The sequence below is a fragment of the Channa argus genome, chromosome 5, assembly GCF_033026475.1.
Source record: "Channa argus isolate prfri chromosome 5, Channa argus male v1.0, whole genome shotgun sequence".
In the NCBI taxonomy this organism is placed as follows: Eukaryota; Metazoa; Chordata; class Actinopteri; order Anabantiformes; family Channidae; genus Channa; species Channa argus.
The window spans coordinates 1,879,318-1,891,711 of NC_090201.1; the positions used below are offsets into that span (position 1 = coordinate 1,879,318).

Genomic DNA, 12,394 nt, shown 5'->3' on the forward strand with positions numbered 1-12,394 from the left:
ATGTGGATTAGAATTTGGTTAATAATGGAAGGAACTGATTTGTGAAACGTGTGGAATTACTACGAGAAATGTGTTCATTAAATTATTAGTGAACATGTACAGTGGAATGCTTTCGCTATCAGCTCAATTGTGAAATGTGGAATCACATAAATGTTCAGTGTTTGTCATACACTGATCTCTGGAGTGAATCGAAAGAAACATTTAAAAGCCTGCCTCTACATTTTTTATTCTTTGTCCTTTCGATTTTATTCCGTGAGTTCAGCGTTGCCACAACAGGTGCCACATGTTGATTTGGCACAGTTTTTTTTTTTTTGGCCGGATGCACTTCCTGACGCAACCATTCCCAATTTCTACCGGGCTTGGACTGGCACTGCGCAGCTGGGGAGGGGAAAGGGCTGTTAGGGGTTCATTGTCATTGTAGGGGACAGGGGACAAGGGATTGAACCACTGACCCTGTGGTCTGTGGACGACTGCCTTCTTCCATTTCTTAATGGATTCAAGGTACTCAAGGAGATTTTAGAGTTTTTAAAGTTTAACATGAAAGTCTGTTTTTTAATTAAAGTTTTTTAAACATTAAATCAACTAAAGGTGAATATGTTCAAGGGCTTTTAAACACCTTTTACTGGCTGTATAAAGCCTGGTAGAAATTGGGGAGGGTTGCGTCAGGAAGGGCAACTGGTGTAAAAAAAAACTGTGCCAAATCAACATGTGGACAATGAGGAACTGTGGCGACCCTGAACTAATGGGATAAGTTGAAATGACTTTTACTGTAGTATGTAAACCATGAAGGTTCAGAAAAATGAAATATCTAAGAATGTTTGGGGCCCAGTGTGATTGCTGCTATATCTTTGATCAAAGCTTTTATGATTCTATGCTTTTAATGGCAGAGGTGGCAGAGTGGTTAGAACTAAAACTCCCTGTGCTTGGGTGGGTTTCCTCTGCATACTCCAGTTTCTTCCCACAGTCCAAAGACAAGCATGTTAGGTTTTGTGTTGACTCTAAATTCCCTGAAGGTGCGGATGTGAGTGTGAATGGTTGTCTATCAGTGTATGTCTCTCTGTGTTGGCTCTGAGATAGACTGGAGACCTGTCCAGGGTGGACCTTACTTCTTGCCCTATTACAGCTGGAATAGGCCCATGGCCCTCAACAGGATAAGTGCTGACAGATAATGGATGAATGGATCTTCTACAAATTTGACAAAATGAACATCACAAACAAGATGGTCTTAAAGTTGCGATTGATGAATGCGTCAACTATAATATGAGCCCTTAGCTGTTCAGAGACATTGTTGTGTAATATTATCAGAAAACAACTGAGAAGTGGTCATCTGAAGATAAAAACCCAATTTGAAACAAAATGCACATTTTCTTTAACAATAAACTAAATAATACAAGATCATTTAATTAAATACATTCTGTTCCTGCCTAGTGGTCAATCACAACTCAAGCTTGTGAAAATGTATGCTTGAAAAGGAAATTTCCTTCTATGTGTGGGAGTAAGGTAGAGAGGTCTGAAAACAATATCACCTGGGTCTTTGCGGAAACAAAAATAAATCCTCAAGTGTGTCCGTCCCAGGACTTTTGCAAGGAGTGGAGAATGTATAATTTGGCAAAGACCTAACTACTGTCTTACGCATCGCAGAATGAGGATGGAAATCTAGGACATTCTGTCTCCGAGACTCAGAGTGGAGCTGTGCAGATATATCGAAAACTTGATTATATGTGAAAAACCTCTTAACTTTGGACAGCAGCCCATGGTGAAGCTGCAAATCTGCTGTGATATAAATCAGTTTCATTGTGAGCTGTAATGTCACAGGAACTTTTAAACACTACCATGTGAGAATGAGTATTCTCGTCACATCGAGTTTCCTCTCTCTCAGCCACTATGCTGTGCAGGATACCTGAAAGGCAGCGACTATCTGAGCAGTGAAACCTCATCACATGTGACAAGTCTGGATGATTTCAGAACAGTCGCTTTGTATGACAAATAACTAACACTAGCGCAAAACGGGCCATGTTAAATTATTAGTTCTGCAGCTAGACAGGAGGAAGCCAGATCATGTCTTCAAAGTATTGCCATGGCAACTGATTTACTAAACAGATATAGGTATCTTAAAGACAGTGTGCTTGTATAGGAACATTAGCAGGCAAGCAGTCAATAAATAATGAATTAAAAGTAACAATAAATGATAATTTTATGGTTCAAATCAATAATTGCCATGGTTTTGCTCCTCATTCCTCTCAGTTATTATAACCGTGTTGTCACCAGTGCCATTACAAGGAAACACTGCTATATCCAATAAAACAAAGGCTGCTTGAGGATCAGACAGTTGAAACACAGCAACAGTTCATCCAGATATTTAAAAAAATACAAACAAGACTGGAAATGTCCTAAGTATATGGATGCTCATCTGGTCCAATCAAATTTTTTTATCGCGTAATGTTGAGCACAGTTATCACCTAAACATGTGCTCAAAATGATGCAGTTTAGAGTTAAAAAGTAAAGCAAAGACAAAGCCCATTTCACACATGAAGTCCAGACAATGCTAGGAGAATTTAGCCTGCGATCGCCAGAGGGAGACATGTGGAAATCTGCTCTACTTCCAATACGCAATCAGTGCACAGGAGGCACAATTTGATATTAAACTCAATCTGTGGGAAACTGTGTTTTACAGCACATCAGCATCTAATATAACACTGTTCAATCACTCGACTACTACAACCTTTGAGTGATAGAAACGTCAAACATGCTCACTCCTAAAGCAAAGTTTATGGAGGCCCATTGTATTTATAATCAGAATCCTGCACACTTTTGTTTTTGTTTTTTGTCCTTTCGTCTTATCCCGTGAGTTCAGGGTCGCCACAGCGGATCATTGTCCGCATGTTGATTTGGCACAGTTTTCATGCCGGATGCCCTTCCTGACGCAACCCTCCCCATATTTCTACCGGACTTGGACCAGGACAGCGAAGCTGGGCAGGGGAATGGGCTGTTAGGGGTTCAGTGTCTTGCCCAGAGACACGTCAACATATAGCCAGGACTGGGGATCAAACCACTGACCCTGTGGTCCGTGGAAGAATTCCTTACCAACTGAGCTACACCCGCCCCCAGAATCCTGCACACTATCATTGTGTATAAATTACAAAATGCATTAAAATCTATGGAGACCCATTATAACCGGATGTTTAACTCAGACCCTGTTCACAGTTAAAAATATTCAAGGTCTTACAAAGATAATGCAACAATTTGCCAATCATTTCAAATTTATATAACAACAGCAACAACCATGAACATATCAAATGGTGAAATAGAATAGGAATAATGAAACATATTTGCCCATTTTCATATCGATTCAATCAACTTATCCAAAACAACAAAAAAAAAAAAAAAAATGGGGAAAGAGGGAACTAAACTCTAAGAAATGTATGTAATGCTAAAAAGCCTTTTAGAAGTAAAGAATGGAATGAAGTTTTTCATCAACTATAATATTCTTGAAACATTCTGATAATCTGTACGCAAGGGATGAGATTGAAAATCAGTAGTCAGTTGTCATGATCGTCAGGCCCTCAGGCTTAACTACATTAAACACAGACATGAATCTGTAATGGAAATCACTTAATGCGCTCAGGAGCACCTCGGAAAACCCTTGTGAACACGGTTTTCACATCCATAAATGATCATTTTAACTCTACCGTGCAAAGAAACAACCATATATAAACAAGATCCAGAAACAGCACCACCTTTTCTGAGCCTGAGCTCATTAAAAATGGACTGAGCTGAAGTGGAAAATGCTTGTGGTCTGATGAGACAAACTTTGAAATTGTTTGGAAATCCACATCCTCCATGTTCAAGAGGAAAGAAGCCATCTGACTTGGCAGTGCACAGTTAAAAAACAGCTTCTATTATGGTGTGGAGGTACATTTGTGCACACACCGTGGGTAACTTTTATTTCTGTGAAGGCTCCATTAAAGCTGAATGATAAATACAGATGTTGGAACAATATATGCTGTCATACAGTTGACATCTTGTTCAGAAAAGGTCTTTATTTCAGCAACACAATGTCAACCCACATCCTGCACATCTTAAAACAGAGTGGTTCAGTGATAAAATAGCCCAGGTGCTAAACTGATCTGTTTGCAGTCCAGACCTGTCACGTATTGAAAAGATTTGGAGCAGCTGAAATCCTACGTAAAGAAAGAACGGAAGAAAAATAAAAATGAAAGCAGTTGGTCTATTCAGTCTCTAAACACACTGTGTTGCTAAAAGAAGAGGTGACACAACATAGCGGTAAACATGACCCTGTTTCAATATTGTGTTCAAAATGAGCAAATATGTTTTAAAAAACAAATTTGTCAGTTACATTTTTATATGTTGTCTGAGTCTAATATAGGGTTCAGATACGTTGCAAATCACCACATTTTCTTTTCATTTACATTTTACACAGTGTCCCAGTTTTTCTGGAACAAAGGTTTGAAAAAGGTCAGTGGCTGTTCATGTCATTCAAAAGTCCGGCCCATCCAGATCACCGCAAATTGTAATCGTGCACATTTTCAAATACCAGTGAGATGCTTATTTTCCAGCAATACTGTAGATGTTATTTTCTGTCTGTGGCCTGCCACAGCCCCCTGCTGTTTAAAAAAAAAAAAGACTAAAGAGTGTGGATGACTGATATTACGAGCATGTAAAGGGGGTGTGTGAGGGAAATAAATACAGGATTTGCATATCTGTGCCACGGAAGCATTGTGAAGGCCTCTAAATAGGCTGAAAATTGCTACGTGATATTAGAATTATTTTCAACAATGCAGCAACAATGGCAGTGAAGAAATGCTTGGTCTCGTTGAATAAATCAATGACGATATCTCTGAACTGTATCCTTCGGCGGTGAAATGACCGAAATGACACTCACCGTCAAACTCAGCAGGGCCCACTCCGACTATGATGATAGACAGGGGCAGAGAGGCTGCCTGTGGACGAAACACAGAAAAGGTGTAAACCAGGCTCCTGCGTCACGACTGAAAGATACTCACAGTGTGTAATACAATAAAATGTACAGTACACAGACCGTCCAACCTTGAAAAAAAGGCATCAAATTCAAAATGAGCCAATATTTTCCATGAAATTATAAAATGTATCCGTTTCAACGTGATATGTTGTTTAAGTTCCATTGTGAAATTTGCCAATCATCAAATTCCTTTTTAATTACGTTTACTCTTTCTCCTAACTTTTTTGGAATTGGGGTTGTACGTTTGCAGAGGACACGGAAACCGAAGCACTTGTTCTTATAGCACAGTGCTTTAATGTTTTCCCCTTGACTTCGATTTTTGATGCCTTGTATCTCACTTCTACGTAGTTTGGGATAAAAGTGCCTGCCAAATGACTACGAAGGCCACTTGTGTGGGCACTTAACCAATAGACAATCTGATATGATGTATATGTCGGGTGTATATCCTGTTTGTGTGTATGTATTTGTTGTCTTTAATATGTGTATCACTTTACTCATTGCAATTTTCTGGCATCGTAATGAACAACATGACCAACATCATTTCCATCACCATGAACATTTTAAATAAATGTAAACTGGCTGTTTATCAATTCTTTCCCTTTTTTAAAAATACAAAATAAATAGTATAGGTCTTACTTTTGTTTATGACACAAATACCTGTACACTGAAGAACTTAATAATCAACTGCAAATAATAAAACATGCTTATATAGCTCACAATGAATAATTTAGTAGAATTAGCATATACATTGATTAATGTAAATAACACTGTCTTTTAATAATAATAATAATAATAATAATAATAATAATAATAATAATAATAATAATAATAATAATAATAATAATAATAATAATAATAATAATAACAACAATAATAATTTTTGTTGATTAAATTCAGGCCCAGGTTCCCCCAGTGAAAATCCAGGAAGGGAAACTAAGTTGCTTAAAAGTTTCCTGGCAAATGGAAACAGTTTATGCAGTTTATACCCAGGGCCTTAAATTCTTTACAACACATTTATATAATACTGTACTGATTTAGACTTACTCTCACCCCCATATCTAAGCCATAAGATTGGTTTTCCATTCTTCTTAGTATTATTAATTGAATTCTGTTTATGTTGTTTTTTAGCTTATTAAAATACTTATTTCTTCTTTAGTTTGAAAAAAATAAAAACCTGTCCAGCAATTCAATTTCTGAAAATGAAATGTACATTCATTCAACTAGGTCTAATTTTAGGTGTATTATAACAATTTACTTTTTTTGTGTGTGTGAAAAATAACGATATACAAAACATGTGGTGAGTTTATGTGGTGTCCTTACAGTATTGTGTCTACTCACATTAACCACAGCTTCTTTGGTCTGTGCCATGTCTGAGATGACGCCATCTGTGATCATCAGCAGCACAAAGTACTGGGACCCATCAGTCACTTCTGCAGCACACCTAAGATCATAACACACACACACACACACACACACACACACACACACACACACACACACACACACACAGTTAAATGGTCTGTGTGTACCTAAATTCCACAGTGGCATCATTTTTCTAATGTGGTGAATAGATTAACCATTTTTGCCAAGAAGAGTGGTCGAATATGTAAAATATCTAGATATCTTTGCCAGAAGGTTGTTGCGGCTACCAAATATATCTGCTAAGAATAAAACTTGATACGGGACATTTAACCAAAGGTCAGGCGTGCTGCATATTTAAGTTTTTGCTAATGATAATGATAATAATGATGATGATGATGATGATAGGTGTATGGATATTTCTGATCAACATTCTATTCTCAGTCCTTAGACTCTATGTTGGCTGCTACACCAATGCTAATGCATACATTAATAATTTCTAATGGATGGGACAAGCTTCTCAACTCTCAATGTTCCTGAAGTCCTAATAAAATGACTTAAAATCTTGATGCAGACAATTCAGCCTATTTATTGGACCACCACATAACCACTCACATTTACATATGAACCTCCATGCTGTGCTGCATAATAGAGAATTTTTGTTCCATGTCCAGGTGATGCTATGTTCCCAGCAGGGAGAACTGATGTCTGACTCACTGTTTGATTGGGTCATACTCAGTCTGGCCTGAGGCTGAAAAGAGTCAAAGTGGCAAGCTGTGCCTGTCTGTCTGCCGAATTGCTCACAGTCTCCCTTTATGCTTGTCTTTACATTCACCCCTTTTGTTTTCTTCATTGTTTCCTCCCTCATCATACATCTTCAATTTCCCTGATAACACGATCTCTGTATTGCTGAATAATAGAAAAATATACCAATAGATGGAATGATAAAACAGGGGACAACATTTTGCTGTATGTTTTACGCTAAAGTCTGCAGGAGCTGTAACCTTTGTGCCATGTTCCTCCATTAATTTCTACCGGGCTTGGACCGACACTGCAAACCTAGGAGTGGGCTGTTGGGGGTTCATTGTCTTGCCCAGAGACACTTCGACATATACTTGGGATTGGGGATCGAACCACTAACCCTGTGGTCCGTGGGCGACTGCCTTTACCAACTGACTACTACCACCCCACATGTCAGGTTAAATGGTGAGTCTAAATTATTAATAGGTGTGAATGGATAATGGATGAAGTACATCTCAGTGGATTGCTTGCCCGATGGATTTGTCGACCAGATTAAAAGCTTGTGCCCATTCACTTCATGTTGGTTTTTGACGGTGCATATGCAGAAAATCCCAATTTATCTGGAATCCAGTCATTAAATTACACGGATGCAGCGCAGTACACAAAGTCATATGCAACTTTATAGTTCAATATATTTTACTGTCATCTTTAAAACATTTTTTTACAGTGGAGGGTCAAACCCAAAATCTATCCCACTGTCTCTGCCTTTAATTAGAACAAATAAAGAAGAAAGCAGTAAAAGTCAGATATAGAAGCTATGGGGTATCACATTTGCGTGTCATGTCACATGACACAAATTCCAAAACTTAATCCATCCCTGAGCTCAGTTTTCTTGTTTTCCACAATGCCAGTTCTTTAAACAAAGACCAGATCATAGACCAGATAAACACAGATGAACAGCTCAGCTTCTCTGCAGACAAAACACAAGTGTATATCCAGACAAAAGTTGGACAAAAGACAACACAATAAGTGTAAACACGCACTAACTGTTGGAGAGAAGTAGCGCATCTTTCACTGGCTGTGAAAATGTAATTGCTGTTCCAAAAACTTGCAAATGGCAGGAGCTCTGTGTATTTATGTACATATGGATTATACCATGCATCCTGTACCTCCTCCTCCTCTCTTCTCTTCATCAGTACTGTAAACCTCCTACATGGATGACAACAACAAAGTAGTGGCAGATGAAGAGGTGGAGGAGGATGAGGGGGAGGATAAGGACATGGAAAAGGCACAGTATCAGGAAGAGTATAGCGGAGAGTTTAATTAAAGAAAAGGAAGAAAGAAAGACGAAATGAGTGGATGTAAAAGTTGGTATACAGAACATGGTGAAGGTAAAGAGGTGGGAAGTCAAAAACAGTTGTGCATCTGATAATCAGAGCAAAAAATAAGTGGAGTCATAAAAAAATGAGAAGGAAAGAAAAAAGTGTGAGGACAGGGAGTGTGGAAATAAACTTTTCTATTCTTTCTTTGCATCTGAGTGACGGTGATGTAGTTTGAAGCTCTTGAGCCCACAGCTGAACAACACAGCACTGCTACACTCCATTTGATTACGCAACTGCAATCACACTCAACTGAGAAAGGATATTATTGCTTTATACGGGAGACAAAAATACAATAGCAGGTAATAACCAGCCAAAAAATCTGTTACAACCTTAACAGCGGCTTTGCTCCAAAAAAATTTGAATTGGTAACATTTTATGTGTTTTTAAAATGAGCTTGTAGAATATTTGTATTGCAAAATTTAACAGGAAGACTTTTTTCCCACGTAATATTGATGCACTTGCTGTGAATGGACATTGGAAAATAAAGTTCACTCAAAGCACTTTCCAAATGGTTAATGGCGCAGCAGCATAAGCTGCTGAATTCATTGCAAGGTGCCACAAAATGCTCAAAAGAAACCACAGAAGGACTGGTGAGAAGGGGGGCCGAGCGGATTAGGACCAGAGGGGAAAGGTATCACACATGTCTATTCAGTCATCACTACTCATAAGTGGGAGGACATTTCTAACAATTTTAATTAGTTGGAATAGCAGGAACACTTGTATTAAAATATAAAATTAATTTCTGTTATCTTGTGCAGACCCTGCTCAGACCCATTTATGGATGAACGTTGTTGCTACTCCAGTTTCTCCTCCTCACTATAGGCTGTGCACGTTGAATAAAACTGCTGAGAGTTAACAGTGATCATCTTTATTCTGATATGTATATGACATCATGTGATATGTATAACTTTTATAAAATATTTTCTACTATAATACATGATTTTTTAAAAAAATATCTGATATGTACATTGTAACAGTTTAAAGGATGCTGCTCTAGAAATAATTGTGTTCTATTGAGGTCAAAGTGAGTGATGGTGGAGTCGTACTGAAGTGTATTATACATTTAAGAGGTGGTTCTAAAGTTTTGGCCACTCTATTTAAAATGAATGAACGGGGCAAGGGGGGCGGGGGGAAAGGGGGGGGGTATGACTCCACCACCCACTATGGCCTCATTAATAAGGACATTATCGACAGTTTCAACTTCAAAACTGAGAAATTAAAGCAGGAATTTGTTCCATAATCTAATGATTATGGAAATATTTAAAGAGGAGAAATAAGTATTTTTTTATACAGGTTAGTAAATCCTACACATGTAATTCATACAGTAAATATTACACAAATATTTATTGAGATTGTGTTTAATGCTATGTACATAGTTTTTTTTATAAGCACTCATAGCATTTTTATATAGAGAAATTTATTATTATTTTTTTTAAGAAATGTGTAATGTAGAAATATGCAAAGTCCCACTAATGGATTCATCTGTCAGTTACACTACACTAGGTATGTAAAACACAAAGCACTGGTTTTCTTATCAGTTCAGTTCTTACATGTGTAAACTCATTTCAGCTTTCTTAACTGCCCTATACCCACATTGCATTTGTGATGAGGCTCAAAAGCTAAATTAACTTGGCGGCTTATGTTAAAATCTCAAAAATTGAAATTGAATTGAATGAAATTGATCAAACAAAGTAAATGTAGCCTCTACTAGCAACATTCTAAATACTTACAAACTATGTATTATACGTGACTTCGCCGTAAAAATTGTTAATTAACAGTGATACAGGTAACATTAGCTTCGGAGTGGCGTCACACTGACTTCTGCCATCTGCTCAACACACAACCAGGCATCTATTAATGATGGCATTTCAGGAAAAAGAATAAGAGAAGAGTTTGAGTCGAGTCTCACTAATAGCTGAAATGAAAACAAGCAGAGCACTTTAACTAGATTTTCTTACAGGAACCTGGGCTGATGACATTTGCAAAGGTGGGCAGATTGTCACGCAGGACGCAATAATCTACATTTTGTTAGTAGGGACACACAATAAAAACACACAAACAGCAGTTACAACGTCGAGCAAATGGAACTGCAGTTAATACCAACTTCTTTAAATATCCAGTTATTGTTATTAGTATTACTGTCATTATAAAACATGTATGGCTCAACAAATGATGACACCATTATTTCAAATCTTAATCAATATAAAGGTTGACGTAGAAGTACTATTTCTTCAGGTGGGTACTGATGGCCAGTTCAAGTCAAATATCCCTAATAGATTTTCATCCCCTGCTTATGAATGGGATTCTACAGCTGATGCAGCTCTAAAGCTCTTCTCTTCAATGAGTTTCCTGGTGACGAGGCACACAAATGGGTATGTCATAGGAATATGTCAGTATTTGTTTCCAATAACCTTTTTGTCATGAGCATAATCTGTCCCTAAACTTTGGCAGAAGACACGGGGTATGGTTTTTCGCAGAGGTCCCCAAACAGATGCAAACTGCGGGTACAGAGATTACGTCCCAAGGACTACGGTCTTTTGGCTATCACATGTTCCATCCAATATTCTTTATTTCTGTGTTGGTCTCCAACAACTCTGAGAGAAATCTCTCTCTCTTAGCTGCTACACTGAGTGAGACCTGCCTTTAGACAAAGATCTGTTTACACTTGGTTTTAAAATGTACAACCTCATCACTCAAACCACTCGCTGAAGTGCTCTGAAATGCATCTGACCTCATAAGCTTTGTAGTGTAAACATCATTACCTCCTGATGCATAACAACTACAGGAAAATATGTCTTCAGTGCAAGACAGGATTGTTTTGGTGAGAGTCAACCCCTGCCAGTCCAAGAGCCCAAACGAGGGGGGTTGCACATCCAGGTTAGCCAGCATAGTTTAGTCCTATTAGGAGGTTGTTAAACTAGGGATGTAAGCCTCAAATAGTAAAACATCACGGTCTTAATGTAGTTGATTTAAAAGATTTGCTATATTTTACAGCATCTGCCATCATTAACCTCTGTGCTACCTCTGTAACTTTGCTCGCCTGGGATTGAATGCAGCTGGAGACGATAATGATTTTGATCATCTGTGCTAGCAGGCATTTAGCACAGGTTACCCGTTTGTGAGACGTAACCCTATCAAGAGCAGCTCCATGCTCTTCAGGATAGCAGAGGAATCTGTATCTGTTTATCAGGGGACAGGTCACAGTAAGACTTTAGTACCACTAAGACCTAAGCAGAGGCAAATAATGTTAAGCCATTACTGTCCAGTACAACAAAACTACCATCTACAAAACTATTAAACCTGCATTACAGATATTAGACACAGAGACACCGACAGCAATACACACATCCTTGGTCGAAATGACCCTGAGGCCTAAACCAGTCCTGAGCCAGTTGTTTCCTCTCATTAATGCATGAGCAGTTTGAGCTAACTGTCTATAATGGTCTCACTAAGCCAGTTATTATGAGCTCTGCAGCTCTGAGGAAACCTTGCTTAGAAAGTAAATAGTCCTCTGAAAGGGTATGTGAGTGTGTGTGTGAATAAGCTGGTAGATAACCAAACCCAAAGAGAACACACATGCTTGCTTCACCTGAAAGAGATATCACATGCATATCAGAGAGCTAGGGAGTGTTGGCCAGCTCCATATGTAAGGTCAGTGTGCTGGCTAACAGCCGTGGTAGGAGTTTCTACAGTTTGCAACTTTCTATGAAAATAATATAGTATTTTCTCAACTGGCTTAGCCTGATATAACCTGAATAATTTCACTTCGTGAATGTATTACACACTGTTAAAGTATGACAATGGCAAATAATAACATGAAACAAAGACGGGGATGACAGTTTATATGATACACTTATCAACTCTCTAGCTGTCTGCCTTTAAGTTACCTGCAGATATGTTGTGTTTGTATCCA

At 38.2% G+C, this 12,394-nt stretch overlaps 1 protein-coding gene across 2 annotated transcripts in view; it reads right to left on the reverse strand.

The window, feature by feature from the left end:
- The window catches only part of LOC137127369 (copine-9-like), a 147,785-nt gene that overhangs the window by 13,321 nt on the left and 122,070 nt on the right, over nucleotides 1-12,394 (reverse strand). For both annotated transcript variants that reach the window (XM_067504257.1, XM_067504256.1), the window contains 2 exons: nucleotides 6,338-6,440; nucleotides 4,904-4,961 (listed from right to left, as the gene is read on the reverse strand). In XM_067504257.1, coding sequence (XP_067360358.1) covers nucleotides 4,904-4,961; nucleotides 6,338-6,440 — 161 coding nt within the window. The remainder of the gene's footprint in view (nucleotides 1-4,903; nucleotides 4,962-6,337; nucleotides 6,441-12,394) is intronic.